General features: G+C 40.2%; 1 protein-coding gene across 2 annotated transcripts in view; it reads right to left on the reverse strand.

Moving 5' to 3' along the window:
• Positions 1–543: 543 nt before the first annotated feature.
• The window catches only part of Dpyd (dihydropyrimidine dehydrogenase), an 899256-nt gene continuing 880664 nt past the window's right edge, over positions 544–19135 (reverse strand). The window contains exons 22-23 of one of the 2 annotated variants that reach the window (XM_021158977.3): positions 7050–7190; positions 544–1932 (exon numbers count right to left, since the gene is read on the reverse strand). In XM_021158977.3, coding sequence (XP_021014636.1) covers positions 1762–1932; positions 7050–7190 — 312 coding nt within the window. In that variant the 3' untranslated portion in view covers positions 544–1761. Of the gene's footprint in view, positions 2067–7049; positions 7191–19135 lie in introns of both variants that reach the window. The other variant, XM_085835556.1, reaches the window with a different exon arrangement.

The following is a 19135-nucleotide window of genomic DNA, read 5'->3' on the forward strand; positions in this document are numbered from 1 at the left end:
AATATGTGTGCATTTCTTCTCCAACATTCAGCTTCACCAGTCACATAGCATGGTCTCTTTGTAGGTCTACACAATTTATTTCATCTATCTATCTATCTATCTATCTATCTATCTATCTATCTATCTATTTGTTTTTCCAGATAGCTGGATCTCTTAACTCAGGACTTCCAACTCCCAAAGTGAAGAGGTTTGTATTGTGACAAGACTGTAAGTAAAGAACACCATTCTCTACGTTCTGGATGCTGCACAACTATGTAAAGAGTAATACTAAGAGACACATGCTTCCCATGAGGTAGTCAGCATCTTCCGGAAGGCCATTCTCCATGGGCCTGCCTCTTGTTGCATTCAGTAGAGGATGCGAGTAAGAAGAAAGGGAAGGGAAGCACTTGAGAATGATACTATAACTTTCTTCATTAGATTTCAACTGACACATGTTCAGTATTTAGATGGAATTTTCTGTAGAACCAATCCCAAACTGCCTCATATCAAAATGTAAATAGCTGACAGAAGGGTGCATTTGGAAAAATAAAACAGGAGACTATACTGAAATAGATCATAAAATTTTATTTGTGATATTTTAATCATACACATTTTAAAAAATATACTTGTAGATATCTTGCATTTATAATAGAAATATGCCACAGGTTGTCATTTCTCACTTACTTTCTATAGATTCATTTTAAAGTGTGCCATAAAGAAGGAATAAATGAATTTATGTGATGCTATTTACTATTATAAAAATAAAGATACGGGAAAAACACTGATTAATATTCAAAGATACACATTTCTCTTTCATTAATTTTGAATTCACATGAGTATCAAAGTAAAGTTAGTTAGATCTGTTCTTCTCATTTTGTAGCAGGTTCAGATATGACACACTTTGTTGTTGAATCTTGAAGCCTATGGCTCAGTGCTGTGTAATCTAGCCCTTGTTTGAACATTAATTGCTCTCATAATGAAGGTGACTATAAGAAACAGACCTAGCTGTCTGTGCTCAGTGAAAGTGTGCCGTTCACCAGACATTCACCCTGATATTTCATTAGGAACACCGCTTTGGTATTCAAATAAAAATGGCCAGGACTCCATTCCTGGTCAGTCTGACACCTGTTTCAGGTGGTCAACAGCATTTTAGTCAGGAAATAATCTCCCTTTCCGTGTCCAGCACCGAAGAGTGAGTTACTTCAGCAAAGGGGGACTTTAGAAAACTCTAGAAACCCTCTTCCAGGTTTTGTTCCCCCTTGTCATAGTAAATAATGCCTTGACTTTCTTCAATTGTTCTTAATGGAACTAATTACATGTCCTTAGAAACAGTGTCAAAATTACAGGTAATTTTTAATTACAAAGCGTTTCCTTGGAAACGGTTTCCTGTATATGAAAGTGCACTCCGTTCCAAAATAGTTCATTTCGTTTACAATTAGAAATCAAAGAGTGAGCACGGCATAGGGCAATTTAGAAATTGTCACGCTAATTGCCATGAAAAAAGTTAATTTTTCACAGCACACAACGGACAGAGCACATCCAATTAACTGGTCCGCAGTTACTCACCAGCTACCTCCGAGAAGAGTTATTCAATTTTATGACCATTAATTTGTCACTGGCATTAGACATTGTTTTCCAATTTAGACACTTATTTAGAAATTATATATGCATTGCTATAAAATTTGGAAAGAACTGATCATAATGATTACAATTGTTATTGTTCTTAAAGATCAGCCTACATTGGTAATATCAAAGTTCACAGCAGCTGTCTTACAAATCACCTTAACACACTGGCTTGACGGCTAATGGTAGGCCTCTCTTTGGTTGATAAGGTGTTGCCCTGGAAACCATCCTGATACAGTCCATAATAGGGCAGACGCTGAGGCAGAGAGTACAGCCTGTACATGCATCGCTAACGGTAGGCAGGTGAGTTTCTGGATCAAACTGGATAGCCTGCAAATAGAGACCAAGAGAGTTGAGCCACTGTCCACCAATGTCAGGAATGTCTCCATTTTAGCATCTGCATCTCCGTTCCAGTCATGGAGAGTACCACACACCACATGGATGCAATGACAGCAGCAGCTGAGCTGACAGGAGAAACAGAAGCAGAAGAAACTCACTTAAATTAGAAATACAGTGTTTACAGTTCATTCGAGGCTTTTCCTTCCATGTGTGAGGAAACATTTTGAGGTCCAGCACTTCTGTTCTCTCCACCAGTGGAGCAATCAGATTTCACCAATCTGACCAGGTTGGGGCAGCTAGTGCCTGCCAACATTGGATGCTTTCCATACAGACCCACATACTCCTTGTTCTTTTCTTCATGCTGTCGTGTGTGTGTGTGTGTGTGTGTGTGTGTGTGTGTGTACCACATGTATGTTCATGTGTGTGCAGGTGCACATGTATGTGGAAGAACCTGTGCATGTGAATGTAGAAGACAGAGGAAAAACCTCAGGTGCCATTCTCAGAATGTCATCTGCCTCTTTTGACATAGGGTCTCCCACATTAGCCTGGAGCTAACCAATTAGGCTAGGTTGTCTGGCCAGTGGGTCCTGGGGATCCTGTCTCAGCCTCCTCGACTTTGTGATTTCAAGTCTGTGCCGTTATGCTGGGCATTTTTTACATGTGTTCTAGACATGTGTGAGTGCATGGGGGATGGAACTTAGGTCCTTGTGATTGCAAGACAAGTGCTTTACCGACTGAACCACCCTCAAACACACTTTAGGCACCCCTTTATGCTGGAGAAGGATAATGCTAGGGAGGACAGTGAGTATACTTCAAATAATGCATGTGATTATAAAATAGAGAAAAGTAGAAAAAACTCATCCCCACAGTCAGCTCTGAGTTTTGAGTATTACGATTTGATTTTAAGCATTATCTTACCACAACAGCACAAAATGTAGAAGGGACAGGCAGGAGAGCCCTTGTCCCTTTCTGTCCCTGACACTTTGCAGCTGTGAGACATTGGACCAGCCCTCCAACTCCTACTCTGCTCAGGATTTTAACAAGTTTTATAACGTTCTCCCTCCCTCCCTCCCTCCCTCCCTCCCTCCCTCCCTCCCTCCCTCCTTCAGTCCCTTCCTCTCTCCTTCTCTCCATCCATCCTTCCCTCCCTATCTCCTTTGGTCCTTCCCTTCCTCCATCCTTCCCTTCTTCTCCTTCCCCCTCCTTCCCTTCATCCTCACCCCCACACTTCTTTTCTTCTCTTCCTACTCCCTTGCCTTCCTTCTCTCTTTCATAAATTTTCTCTTTATGAAGTTGTACAAAAAATAAAAGAATAAATATACTAAATGTGAAGTGAGGATTGAGAAGGTTTTAGGTTCACATGGCAACTTGGCCATTGTAGGCATGGAAGCAATGGAGATGCTGTGGCAGTCCTTGGGGGCAGGTTGAACTTTCAGCAAGCACAGTGCAGCTATGGGAGGAGGAGTGGATGAGTGGAAGGGGTCCTCCCTGGGGTACAACCTCACTGCTGTCTCACTTGCAGAAGAAGTTCAGTCATGTTCAAGTCTTTTGGAAAAACAAAGTAAGGCTTTTGGGGGAGTAACATGGGAAGCAAGGTTCTACTCCCCATGCCTCCTGAGGTCAGCCTACAAATCTTCTGTGTGAAAGTAATTTCATGATTATTATTGCCTTTTGTACTTGATTCTTGTATTAGAATCTATCTAATATGGACTGTCCTTGTTATCAATAGATGATTGAGTCCAGGGTCCCTATGAATACTCAAATCCTTGTGTGCTCATTTCTGATATGAGTGTGTGCAATATCTGCATAGATCCTATGCTCATCCTCCATATACATTTTAAGTAAGCTTCAGGATGACGTAGTGTGCTCACACCATGCCAATAGTGCACATACAGTTATTATGCTGTTTTTAGGATATAAGGACAAGGTTAGTTTACATTTTAAAAATGGATGTAAACTTTTCCAACTATTTTGATCTGAGACTGGCTGAATTCATGGATAAGAAAACCTCTAGACATAGAGAACCAAAGCATATATACATTGATTTTTAAAATTGCCATTCAAAATTACATTTAACCAGCTTTCTATTCTGAAGTCCATAAAAGTCAAATGGTCTTTTCAAAGTAAATAAAAATACACTGTATTCATTACTTTTCTTATTGCTTGTCAAAATATCTGAAAAGTTTCATCTTAAGAGAGGAACTATATGTTTCTATTTTGGCTCCTAGTTTGATAATGTAATCCGCCTCGACAAGGAAGTGTGGTGGCAGCATTGCCCACCTGGTCATGTTGTATCTGCAGCCAGTAAGCAGAGATGTATGCCATGTTGTATCTGTAGCTAGTAAGCAGTATGAGTTCTGGGCCATATTTGCATTTCTTTTTTATTTGCATTTCCTTTTTATTCAGTCTACAACCCCACCCACCTGTTGGAGCCACCCATATTCAGATTGGTTCTTCCAGTCTTAATTAAACCTGTCTGGAGATATCTTCACCGACATGCTCAGATGTATGTCTCCTTGGTGACTGTAAATCTCCTTAAGGAGGCAATGTAAGGTAACCATTGCAATCATTTAGTGTAAGAAGGAGTTAACATTTTAGGAGACAGACTTCAACAAGTGTTCTGACAGACTGTAAGGCTTGTTTACCTAAGTTCTCCCTATGCCTTATAACTACTTCAGATTTCTATTTGAATAAGTAAAACCCATTTCTTTCCCCTTATGGTTCCTCATTTCTCTACATTGAAATATGGTGAAGTTATGGAGCACAGTTAAACAATTCTTAGATATATTATAGTTTAATAGTACAAACACAAAGTCCATTTCATCCATGACTTTCACTTTCAACTTTTAAAGTCTTTTGATACAGAGGTGGCAAAGGATGAGTGAGTCTTTCTGATGCATAGTTAGGAGTTTTTTTTTTCCTCTCATTATCCTTACTCTTGTTATTGACATGGTACCAAGGATAGAGTGCCAAGGTAATAGCTACCAGCTCTATGATTTAAGGTGTTAGCTTAAGTGGTACGATGTCTGTGCTCAATTCTGAGTAGATAATCATAATGAAGACAAAATGAAAGTAAAGGTGATATCATCAATATTTGCAAGTGACAGAGGGAGCTAGAAACAGTGATAATCAAATGAAAAGTTGATGTCCATCTGTAATCTCAAATTAAGAAGGACCATGATTCTATCTATCTATCTATCTATCTATCTATCTATCTATCTATCTATCTATCTATCTATCTATCCATCTATCTATCTATCTACCTATCTATCTGAGACAGGGTCTCACTGTGTAGTCCTGGATGAGTATATGGCCTAGAAATCAACAAGTAGACCACACTGGCCTTGAACTCACAGAAAAGTTCCTGCCCCTGCCTTTAAGGCAGGGATTAAAGGTATGTACCTCCATGCCCAACCAAAGGGAAAGACTTTCAAAAGTAGAAAAATAATGTTGGTAAGACTGCCCAGGGAGTAAAGCATTTGCTTCAAACATAATGACCTGGGTTTGATCCCTGAATCTTAAATGGTGGAAGGAGAAAGACATTGTCCTCTAATCTACACAATTCTAGTAAAAGCTATGTACCCCACACATACACAAACATACAAACTAAATAAATGTAAAAAAATATATAGAAAACACTTGTCTGAAAACTATGTAAAATTTCTCTATGTGTATTTCTACCACTAGTTTGAATGGAGTCTATGATCTATTCCTAAAAGGGGACATTTTATTATTTATTTAAAAATTATACTGTTCATTTTAGAAGATTTTATTTCATACTTACTTATGGTTTGAACGCTTTTTAATAAAAATGAGTGTATTCTACAATGCTAACAATTGTTTGCAGCTTTGAACACCAGGTCTTGATGAAAAATGTATTTTAAAGGTTTCCCATCGTTTTGATTTGCATCCTTTCTTCCATTCATTTGGAGAACCCACCAAGTTGAGGTCTCAATTGTGTCAGTGCTGTTACAAACAGGGCACAAGCTGGTGGATGAAGCCATAAGCTAAAGTCACAGAGAAATGGGCGGGATGTGTTCTGCCAACCCTGGAGGAGAGTAATCTTTAATCTGCCTTTGCTGTCTTGTGGCAGGCTCTCAGGCGAGGCAGAGAACACACCCATGCTCACTTCTAGTGGCAGATAAACCAAAAATATCTCTCTGTCTTTTCTAGCCATGGTGAAATTCATAAGACCAACCATCTATGAGTCTGTGGAGGGATAATGTTTCTTTTCTTTTCCTTTTATAAATGACTGCTGTAAAACCCCAATCAATACTGAATGGAGGAAAATCCTCTGTAGGCTGAAGGAATCAGGCCCTTTAAGGAGCTTGGTGATAAATGACAGTTCTGCTCCCAGCAGTCAGTACCAGATCATAACCTTCCCTAATGTACATTATTTTGCATGAATTTCTGTTTTCACTTAAATTTCCCTTTCCAGCTTTGTGGGTGATGAAATGATATTAAAATAATACTGTGCACGGAAAGGTGGCTATATTGGTTATTTTTATTATCCCTGAACCACATCCCTGACAAGAAGCAACTCAAGAAAGGGAAGGAGGGCTTTTTTTGGGTCACTGTTCTGAAGATGGGGTCCAACACTTTGGGGAAAGTATGGCAGCAACTGAAGGCCATCATGGGAAATCTGCTCAGTGTGGGTGGAGCAGAAAGCAGAGAAAAATGCTGACAGTGCTCATTCATTCTCTCATTTCCATTCAGTAGGAAATCCCAACACAGGGGATAGTGCCTCTAAAAATAAAGGGTTTCTCTTGTCTAAAGAGATGGCACAGCAGTTAAGTATGCTTGCTGCATTTACAGAGGACCCAAGGTTTGACTCCTAATTTCCAAGTTGTGAAGGTCACAACCATTCCAGACCCAGTGGATCTGAACAGTGCATATAGTATATTCTCCTACCGACACACAGAAAATATATAAGTAAATATTGAAAAATAAAAATAAAAAGACACACCAGTGCATTGTAAGCACCTGTAATATGGAGACATATTTGACATACGTGGTTTGAATTGTACATTTAGCAACAGAAGACACTGTCCGTCCCTAAAGGAGAACCATGCCTCCCCACAGCAACTTAACTCCAGCAGGGTTCCTACCTGGTAGCCAGAGTCATTACAGGTCATGTAACATTTGCCGCAGTTGATGCACATTTCCTCATCAATCAGGGCCACAACTTGCTCCATGATGCTCATCTCACCAAACGTTCCCAGGTATTGCAGTGATTTTCCAATTACATCCTAGAAAATGGGCAGTGAATTAGTCACAATGCTCAACTTGAAACAATTCCTTAATAACTAGTATCTGCCCATGCTTCCCCAGTTTGACCTCACACCGTATTGTGTTTACTTACAGGGCTTCAAGTATCACAGTTCTCACAGAAGCACTTTCTGTGAGTGACATTTGGCTTACCTGGTTTTGAGGGGTGGGCAATATGTACACCCAGCTTAGAAATATAAGGCCAACAACTGTGGAAATGTCTCAGTGGTTAAAAGTGCTTGCCTGAAAACATGAGGATCAGAGTTTGGATTCCCATCACTCACATAAAACCCACATAGTATATAAAGTGGAAAGCCATTGAGGAATAAAAACCTAATATCTGTCTTGGGATTCCATATGAATGAGTGTAGGCACCTGCACACATGTATTGGCACACAGAATATTCAAGCACACACACATGCACATACAAGACACAAACACACACATACCACACACACATACACACACATGTACAATTATAAGATGTAAGTAGCTGAACTCAATTGCTTTTTTGCTGGGCAGCCTGTAACAGCACTTTGTATACAGAGATTAAAATAATTCTCTTAGGTTTTTGTAACTTATATTCTAGAGCTTGCATTTGGAAGGATATAAAAATATTGTAAATGGGGCAAAAGGTACCATGTTTACTTCAGTGACTTCATTTCACTGGGCGTGAAGGAAAGAAAATCAAGAGTATACCCCATCTTTGTTGTTGTTTTCTGTTATTGTTTTGTTTTGTTTTTGTTGTTGTTTTTTGTTTTTATTCTGTGACTCTTATTTGAAAGGTGTTCTGATAGTTCACTCACCTGCTATGTCTTGCAGAATGTATTTCTTTATTGAGGAATTCTAATGTATGCTAATTAATTAGGTTGATCTAGGTTAAATTGGATGCTTTTTCACTCTGAAGGAACTAGCGACTGCTCCATTCACCACTGACAATCTTACATGCGGTTTCACGTGGCTTTGTTTCTTATATTAATTGAGATTATGCTTAATATGGGAAGCACAGAGGGTGTTTCTTCAACACTAGGAAACAGTTTGTTTCAGCAAACAAAACCGAGGAATGTACAATGTTTGTCAAATTAGTGTGTTGTCAAGATTTTCTGCTTTTGTTTTTAACCTTTAGAGTGAGAATGGTTTGTCTGAATTTGCATCAATTGGAGGAAAGTTGAAAGGTGCTATAGTTTGGGGTCCTTACAAATAGAGTGGACGAGGAACTTACAGTTCTTGTTTCTGGTAGTAATGCTCATCACACAACTGGCAATGTAGCTTAAGCTGGTGAAAAGAGATCAGAACTGGATGGCAAGGGTCCATCTGAAAACAGCTACATTTCAACTTTCCTTGACATTATGTATAGCACTGAGATTTTGTTTTTAACGAGGGAGATTTAGAATTTGCTCTCATTTCTCCCATCTCTAATGGCATCTGTTTTATTTCATGAGGGATCATTTGAATCCTCTTCTGCATCTACAACCATTTTCAACATGAGTTATTAACTCCCAATCATTTTTCTAATCCTGTGTGTCTTTCAAAGAGAGCTCAGATGTCTCTACTTCATGAGGACTTCTTCAATCCTTCTGTTTCCTCTCCTAACCAAATGGAAAACTGCATTCTTTCTCCATTTTCATCCTCCCATCCTTTCTCCCCGCCCCCTCTCTCTTTCTTCTCCATCCTCCATCTCTGCACTCTCTGCCCTCTTTCTCTCTTCCTTTGCACGCTCTGGAATAGTCTATCCATTATGGAGAAACCAGTGATAAGAGACAATGTTTGAATTCTACCACACTTCAGGCTGATGCCCTGATTTACAATCATTTTCTTATTTAAGCCTCATACATTTTGGAAATGATGTGGTGACTGATTTAGGACTTTATTTAGGTGACTTTATTTAGGATATGAAATCAAGTAGACAATGAAATAGACTCTCAGATAACCACTTCTGTCCCGACTTGCTTGTTACTTTCTAGCAAATCCCACCTCACATTGCAAATATAATTTTAAGTCTCGATTCTTATGTTTTACCTGAAAGCAGAGCTTTATTCATCTTTGAAGCAAGATAGTATATCTCGTTTCTGCAGATCATTAAAACATAATGGATGCTCAAATATTTGTTAAATAAATATATCTTTTGTATATCTATGCCTAGACTCATAAGAATGATTGCAACGTAATAAAAGGTCTAGTAAAAATTTTAATTAATTTGGGCATTGCAAATGCATAAGATAATCAAGGAAACTCGAACAATTTAATATTTTCTAATATTTCAAGATAGTTTTCTATCTGGCTGTGGAAGACTATTTATGTGTAATAGGACTAACTTTTTAAATGCAAATAAATCAGTCAAAACATCTCTTGTGCAGAGTCTGATCATTATAAGAGAAATCACTAGTTAAATCCTCAACTGATGAAAACCCCCGATTTTTTTTCCAGAAGAAACATACATTCCCCCCAAAGATTTTAGTATAAAAAGCAAATTTATCCTCTCTTTATATTAAATATGCCTTTTTTGCTGTCTCTTTTGAGATTTGCAGCTTTCATTAAAAGCATTATTTAATACAAAACCAGATAGAACAAGTTTATTGGAGCCTTTTTCACATTATTAGAACAGGGGTTAAACATGCACTCAGTATGGTTCTTTAAGCATACCATGTACATTTTTAATCTAGAAAAAGATAAAATAATAGTATCTGAAGTCATTTTGGGAGTCTCAAAAAGATAAAGTAAGAAAAATGCTCACCCTTTTGGGTTAAAAATGTAGACATTTGTTGAAAACCCACCATCTCCAAATACACTGCCAGTGGATGGAGATTTTTGGGCATGTCTTACAATTTGTACTTTGCATAAAGATGTGGCTAACCAGCCAGCCACTTGTATTTCAGGTGGTGCCTTGTAAACATACACTTGCAGAGTTGGGGGGGGGGCTGCATTTATTATTCTATACAGTGTGTGCACATATAAAGTTTGTGAAATCTGGGTAACCATTACTAGATATGTTTCTGTGTGAAGACTATCACATTGGAGCCTTTAGATTATACTTCCACGTTTGACTTGACTTGGGCATGTGTCTGTGTGTATGTGTTTGCGTGTGTGTGTGAGTGTGTGTGTGTGAGTGTGTGTGTGTGTGTGTGTGTGTGTGTGTACTCAAAGCTGACATCAGGTGCCTATCTCAATCACTTCCAATCATGTGCATTGAGAAAGGGTTTCTTGCTAATTTCAGTTAGTCTGGTTAGGTGGCTCACTTCAGGGACTCCCTGTCCCTGCTTTCTGTGTCCTAGGTTACAGATGGGCCTCTAAGTCCACCTGGCTTTTCTGTAGTTTCCTGGAAACCAAACTGTGGTCCTCATGCCTGTGTAGCAGGGATGTTGCTCAGTGAGCCATCTCCCTAGGTGGCACATGTGGTTTTGATGTAAGTACTCATAGTTAGTGAAATGGCCTACAATGGCCTACATTATTCTATAATCATAGCCAAATTTAGGATAATCAAAGTATTTTTGCAAGATAGGTCAGACATTATTTCTATTTGATATACATTTTAAGGCCAAAGAATACAGAGTTAGAGGGACTTCATCCAGTGTCTGAAGTCTGACACTTTCCTCATTATGAGCAATATAAATTTATTAGTTTGACCTAATTTTAATGCCAATTGAAGTACCTTCAGATTGTAACTGTTATCTGGCACATTAGCTGACCTTCTGGCTATGGGTCTTCATAGCTGATTAGCATATTTCCTACAATTCCTGTAAATAGGTGCCCTTCACAGCCCAGGACCAAGGACAGCATGCGGTGGGAAATCACTGACTTCTAACCTGAAGGATCTGCGATTTCAATCCTTTGGGTTTAGCTGCTTAATTATTCCCCTGTGTCCTCATCTGTGCCCCCATCAATGCTCCGTGTTCTTATCCCGTCCCTCCTTGCTTAATAAACTTATCAGGACAGGAAATGAGATCATTTGGTTTCTTCTCACTAAATTTATGCTGATTGTTAATAACTTTTGTCCTCATAAAAGCTCCTGTGTCAAATTTAGTAATCTTTGGGTGGTACCCCTGGGACTGGGTCTCAGCCTCTGGTCTGGTTGTTTTTCCTTCTACTATAGTTAGATTATCTATTTCCTCATATTTATTCCTTTCTTCTTCCTTCCTTTGTTTCCTCGCCCTTCCCATGGCTCTCTTCTGGTCATTTGAAGATACGGTTTTGGAGTGTAAACTAGGTTGCCTTGGAACGTACTGTGTAACTCATGCTATCCTTGATGCTGCAGCAATTAATCCCCCTGCCTCAGTCTACCGAGTGCTGGGATCATAAGTGTGAGCTTCTATGCTCACTTTACCTTTTCTATATTAAAAGAACTCAGATCAATACTGATGTTTCTTCAACTGGCACAGGGTTCTCAATGACAAGTGCTCTCAATGTTTAGCGGTCAATGTATAACAGTCAAGATACTGTTGGTATCATGCTTAGCCCTCTGAGCTAGGAGGCAAGCAGGAGCTACTGAGAAGTTGAACATAGTGGACTCTGGTAAGTGAGAGAAAAGCTGCATAAACTGGGATGGGGATTACAAAGGACAGTAATTCAGAAAAACAAACGCTAGACTGGCCAGAGGAGCTGAGAGAAACAATGTGGCCAGGGGCAGGCTAGAAGCAGGTGAGGGCAGCAAGAGAGGGTGGTGGCAGAGAAAGCTGTCAGTGACACACACGCGGCCAAGGTGTTAGCATCCAAGGCTCTGATCACAGTATCCTTCTCTGTGGGGTGGACTCAGGCTTGAAGTGTCAAGTAGCAGACATTTGGGTGTTCCCTTGTGTTAATGAAGCTGTATCCTATTATCGTACCTATCTTAGACTCTCAGATCTGTTTTTCCTCCTCCTTTTCAATTCTGAGAACACTCTATGTGAGGATGCAAGGAAGGATAATGGGAACGGAGCAGTTTTTCTTTCTAATTGTGATTTAACAATATACCATCTGGGTGAAGGAGTGGGTGTATTTTTTTTTCTTTTTGACTTTTAATAGACAAAAATACATTCCTATTTTAACTTATATTTTTTGTCAAATTCAAGTCACTCGACTGAGCCAGGTTTAAAGCTTATTGTTACCCTTTTCTGTTTATCATTGATAAGAGCTTTTCTCATAGGATCACTGAGCACTAAATGCCGCACCTCAACCTTCTTATTCCAAGGAAAACACATAATAATTGTGTTACCAAATTCTGGTTGACAAATTCTCATCCTTGATCCATCTTTAGGTTAGAGACCCAGTGACTCAATTGTGACAAAATATCTTCCCAAAGCACCATAAGGAAGGAGAGGTTTATTTTGGCTACAATTCCAAGAATAGAGTCCACCATAGTAGGGAAGTCTTAGAGGTAGAAGCCCAAGGCTTCTGAGGTTGCTGTTTCCATAGTCAATGTGGTCATTTGAATATGCTTGGCCCAGGGACTGACACTATTAGGGTATGACCTCATTGGAGATAGTGTGTCTTTGTTAAAGGAAGTGGGTTACTGTAGGGTAGACTTTGATTCCCTGACTGAGGACAGTCTGCTCCTGGCTTCCTTTACAAGAACATGAGGAACGTTCAGCTCCTCTATCGCCATGCCTGCCTGGATGCTGCTGTTCTTCCTGGTATGATAATAATTGACTGAAACTCTGAACCTGTAAGCGAGCTCCAATTAAATGTTGTCCTTATAAGAGTTGTCTTGGTCATGGTGTCTCTTCACAGCAATGGAAACCCTAAGACTGTCAGGAAGCAGAGAGAAGTGAATGCTATGCTCAGCCGGCTTTCTCTTTATTTAGCCTGTAGAATGGTGCCTCCCACATTTTGCATGGGCCTTCTTACCTCAATTCAAATAACACAATAGAGCTAATCCCTCATAAATATACTCAGAAGTTAGTTTCCCCAGTGATTCTAAAGCTCATCTACTTGGCAATCACTACCAGTCACACTGGACAATGGAGTAGCATCCACAAGGTCTTCAAACTTTCTGAAATGGATTTACTAAAGGTAGAATACACATGTACCTACACAGAGACTTTCCTTCATGACACACACACACAAAAAAAAAAAAACCCCTCCAAGGTCACATGAATGGCTACATCCTTCAGATCCCTTCACATGCCATTTCCCTCAAACACAAACGTTTAACAAGGAATCCAAGCTAAGCCTGTGTAGCAGTCCTCTTTTGAGAAATGGTGTTCCCAATGGCAAAGGTTATTCAATTCCTTTTCAGGTGGTTTTTCTTCAGTGAAGTGGGATTTCCATCTAAAGTATGTAAAGACTTACAGGGCTGCTATACCTTGCCCATCCCAATTAGCCATCAGGTTCTAATGTCTCTGATGTCATCCTGAGGGGACATTTCCATTCTTCCCTCACTTCAGCATCTGTCAGCTGGCTGCTTCTCACATCACCTTTAGCCTTGTGGATTTCTATGCATGCACATATCTGGCACACACTGCTCCTTCCCTCTGTCTGCTGGCGGGGCCTCTGCATTCTAAGCAACATGGTTTCTTTTTCTATTGCTGTATTCTCTTCAAGTCAGGGACCACACATCAATAAATCCCCACATGACTTAAGAGATTATTTTTATAACCAAATTCTGCTCAGCTTTTAAAGTTCAACATGATAGATTTTCAACTGCTATTTATTGGTCCATAGACAACTGAGAATATGAAGGCTGCCCCAGCCTGCTTCTCTGGATTCTTCTGGAAATTGCTGGGCAAGTCTCCCTTATTTTTCTTTCTGTGCAGGCCCCTTTGTGCTCTGTAAGTATCTAATATGGTCTTACAGTTTTATCCAACTGCTTTTCTCCTTCCTTTCACAATTCAATTGAAATAATAAAGCACTCGATCAGGCTGACTGGTCTCCTGCCAACACTGCCTTGCCAGTCTTATGAGATGCCGTCTATCTCCTCCTCCAAGCAGCAGGAAGACGTGATGAAAACATCACTAGTGCCCCTAAACCATTCATTTTCCTACCCAGATACTCAAAGACGTTAGAGATACATTCCCAACTTCATAAGGAGAATGAGAATTCATTCTCACATATATCAACGGAACTGGGGCGAGTTCCGGGACGTCTTGAGGCTTGGCAGCCTCTCAAACCTTCGTTATCTGCTGCCAGGGAATAAAGCACATTTCTCATTTTGCTGTGCCACATGTGAGCACTGTCCTGTCAGTTATTTGGGGCCAGGGAGCAAAGTTACTCTGGAAGGAGGCACTGCGTGCTTTACCTTATGTGGCACTGTGCGTGCCTGTGTGCATGGGTCTCTCTCTCTCTCTCTCTCTCTCTCTCTCTCTCTCTCTCTCTCTCTCTCTCTCTCTCTCTCTCTCTCTCTCTTTCTCTCTCTCTCTCTTTCTGTGTGTGTGTGTGTCTGCATGTGTGCATGCTCGTGCATATGACTTTTTCAGATGGTCTCAGACTACCTTATAGAAGCACCTATGAAGATACTGTGGAAGTTCACATCTCTTTCTATTCCTTTCTCTTACCCTTCTCTTCAGCCTTCTTGTACTGGTTTTGAAGACCTGTCTCTGACTCAGACTTCTCTTTCTTTTCCCTTTCCAGACTAAGCAGTTTTATTATTTAGCCACATGCGTGATAAATGCTATTGCTATGAAGGGAAATCATGATGTGGGGATGACAAAGAGAAGATCGTCTGGATGCTGGGGCATTTCCAGGGTCCTGTTGTACATTAGAGGGGGGAATCTCAGGTACTCTCAAGCCACCTCCAGATTCCAGATGGTAAAAAGCCAGGAGGGCATGAAGACTCCTACTTCTGACCAGAGCATTGCAGTGTAATGTTGAGAATAGCCCCTCTTGATGCCCTAAGTGGTATTCTTATTGGATTAACCAATCTGTTTCTTTGTTCTCTTAAACTGTATTAAGATTGCTTAAGAAAACAATGAGGGATGACTCAGTGCTTAAGGGTAAGCCCTGTTCTTACAGAGTACCAGAGTTTGTTTCCCAGGACGCAGTACAGGTCGCTGCCTATAAATCTAGTTTCAAGAGATCTGATGTATTTTTTGGCTTCTACAAGCACCAGTACTCATATGTATGTATTTATACACATATGTGCATGCGTGCGCACGTGCGCGCACACACACACAAAGGTAACCACACACTTCATAACTAAAAAATAAAATAAACACATTTAAGAATGCTGTTTAGCAACACAACACTAAGCAGTGTGGGGAGATGGCTCAGCTGGTTAAGGATTTTCTGTACAGTTGTGGAAACCACATAAAAAGACTGGGTGTGGCAAAAATAGGCAAACCCGTAGGACTTACTGGCTGGCCACAGTAGTGGAGTCCAGTGTGCTCCAGGCTAACAAAGAGAACTTGGTAGGCAAAAGAAATGATACAAGATCTCTATATTCCCCATTGTCACACTTAGGTGGACGCATACTTGCCCATGTGCTAGTGTGTGAGTGCACACGTGTGCATCTTCCCTCCAACCCCCACAAGCACACACCATTAGCCTTTCTCTGTTTTGTCATTTTTATAAATTCCTATTTGACAAAAAGAGTTCAATATATTGATATCACCACCCATTGCAATTCAGGGATTGTATATGGATTTAGGTTCTCAGGACTGCGCATCATCACAAAAGCATTTGGACACTATATTTTGCAAGCATACTGACTATCTTGAAATATTGCCCCCAACCCCATGTAGAACAGTGCCTTAGGACATAGGTTCAGATCTTGGCTCTGATAATACCTTCCTAGCTGTGTGACCTTGGGCAAATTAGCTAACCTCTCTGTTTTTCAATTATTGACTCAGTAAAATTGGCGGGATACAAGTGTTTCATCTCATTAGGTTATTGAGAGGCTGGGATGTGCTCATTTACAAACACATTGCAGTGCCTGAAACCTCATCAGACCTCAATAAATATTAGCTTTTATTATTAATTCTCTGCTTAATGAACACTAATTTATTAAACTCTACTTTAAATATCACCATCTCTGTGAAGCTTTCCGCAATTACCCGAGGCAGGACTAATCCCTTTTAGTTGTCTGTGTTCCCAGAGCATTTTGTTCCTATTTGATTGAACTGTAAATAATTTTTAACATGTGTCTCTCCCCCTTGCTATACCATTTACTCCCAAAATACAGACTTCCATCTTTTTAAAATTCATGCTGTATTCCTTCCCCCTAGCTGAACTCCTGGATTCCAGTGAGCACATATTGAGTACGTGCTACAGAGATAGAAAGACCCCTGGCCTTGGACCATACTTTATATTTCTTTGGAATTGCCACCACCTTCAGTGCTCTAGAAGATAGTCAGTAAACAATCTTTGATGGACTGAGCTTGAAACTGCCTATCTGTGGAGCAAGAGACCATTCAGCCATATTAATGGCAACAGAGAGACTAAAAGAACCAAAGAAGAAACCTATTGGGCAGGCATGCTGTCCTTTGACATAGTATCACCATGTTAGAATCAGAGAAGTTGGAAAAGATCAGAATGGAGGCACATGAGTGAGTAGCTTGTCCAGGCAAGAGGGGTTCAGATAACATTGTGGGGCCATAGAGCTCCTTCCATGGCAGATGGGAAAGGGAATCTACACCGTGGTAACAGAGAGAATAAACAAGACAGAGTCATGGAGTTCAACCAAGCTCCAGAAGAATCTATAAAGAAGCCAGCAGTTGGAAGAAACATACTGAACTAAACAGATGGATTCAAAGAACATATTAGGCATGAAAATAGACAATCCAGGCCTTCTATTGGGGGGTGGGAAGGGAAGCAAAGAAAAAAATGTTAAGTCAGCAAGCAAAGGAAGATGGTAGGGGAACACAGGAAGGAGAATGAAATGGGATGGGAACACAGGGTGAGCCTAGTACTTGCTAGAAATGAGCAATAAGAAGGACAAAAAAGAGTCTGAAGTGAAGGTAGGTAGACAGATCAGAACTGTGTGCAGAAACTTGGTGGCTAAACAACCATGTGGACACCTCATCTGACAGGGGTTTTAAATAATGGGTGAGGAGTGGGGGTCTTGTATGAAGTTGATAGTAGCCCCAGCTCCCTTAAGTACACTGTACTGTGTTACACACACACACACACACACATACACACACACACACACACACACACACGCGCACACACACATGAACACACACACATATGCACATAGATACACATATGCATTCACATGCACCTGCACACATATTCATACACCTTGTCATTTAAAATCCCCAAACTGAGGACTTCTGACTTTATCTCCCAGCTACTTTCCCTCCATGCTTCCGGTGTCTTCACCATCATTCTTCCAAAAGACCTCAGAGGCTTTCTGTGAGAGACATCTCCACGTAGGGACCATGTGTTTCCTGTTCTTTCTGAATTGAAAACTTTCCCCTAGATATCTGTGTTGTTCTTTTATCACCTCAGTTTGGGGATGTTAATGCAAGTGTAGTTCTTGGAGCAAGCATTTCTGAGCAACCTATCCTGGGATTTTTCATCTCCTGATCCTACTCCATAGGTTCCAATGTATACCTGCCTGTATTCAGTAGCTTTTCCTCACTACAGTGCAGGGTCCATGAGAGTCTGCTCATTCTTTGCATGCTATGGCTGTAACAGCGCTGTTCTTTGTGGTAGTGGCTGTGAATCAGGGATTACCATGTGGCACAATGGGTCTATGATGACTCATTGACTGTTGCTACAGCTAAAAGCTGGAACCTCAATGACAACCTAAGAGACAAAATTAAACTGTGCAAGGTGTCTTTTGCTACCTTCTGGGGAGTCCTGGTCTTGTGGACCAGGTCTTGGTTCTTAAGAATGCTTCGATTCTTATTTATTTCCATGTTATGATGATATTCTTCAGGTCATTATCCTATTTCTGTACCCATTTCTCATTTGATTCCCCAGCACCCTTTATTTCCACACAGGATATTAAGTAACAACCAAAGAAAGCACATAAGATCGTACCACCTTGTGTCTGGCACACAGTAGGCTACTGGTATGCCATTTTCCTCTTTCATCTCTCAAAGTATGTGCCCCCAAGTTTATCTACTTCAAAACACTCAATGTAAAGTTTGTATCCCCCCAAAATGACCAAAGTTCAAGACACAAATTTATTATCTCTAGAAATGTCCTCACAGACACACTCAGAAACATGATTTGCCAATCTCTAGGGATTTCTCAAACCATCTAAGCTGAAAGGCAAACCACTGCATCCAGAAAACTTTCCTTGGCTCCTTTAACCTATTTTAGGTCTCTTGAAAGAGTCTATACATCTTATGTGTACATCACATGACAAATAAAATTCCATACCATCTCTGCCTGTCTGTCATTTTTCTCTCTCTCTCTCTCTCTCCCTCTCCCTCTCCCTCTCCCTCTCTCTCTCTCTCTCTCTCTCTCTCTCTCTCTCTCTCTCTCTCTCTCTCTCTCTCTCTCTTCCCTGTGTGCTTCACGAGCTTATAACACATGTTTGTCATAATAGTCCCTGAGCATTTGATGCCCAGTTCCTAGCACACAACTTAGCACATGGTTGTTCTGAAGTAAACATTTCCTGGAAAACACAGTGGTTTCAAAATTTGTAGCTTGGTTGGTCTTCAGAGTTTCTCATTTCCCTTCCCATTCTAGAGTTCACTTCAATGGACAAAGTGGAAATATCCACCTAACCTGTTATCTAACCTACCCATTCTGGCGTTACATTTACTAGCAAGTAGCAATTAAGGAAGACACCATACTAAAAATGCTTCCCACACCATCACATTTGCCTATGGAAGCAAATATCTTTGTTGACTCCATTTCACAGATTACTTTACTGAGGCAAGTTCATAGGGCTATGACTTGTCAATGCCATAGTTTGAACATAGGGACTATGACAGAGTTGTCTAACTCAATTTAGGAAACTCTTCCAATGTAATTATATTCTCCTGATGTCTTATAAACTTTAACTATTTATAACAATCAGTTAAATCTTACTTACAATAAAATAATATAAATTAAA

Source organism: Mus caroli, unplaced genomic scaffold, assembly GCF_978045245.1.
Source record: "Mus caroli unplaced genomic scaffold, Mus_caroli_1 scaffold_3, whole genome shotgun sequence".
Lineage (NCBI taxonomy): Eukaryota > Metazoa > Chordata > Mammalia > Rodentia > Muridae > Mus > Mus caroli.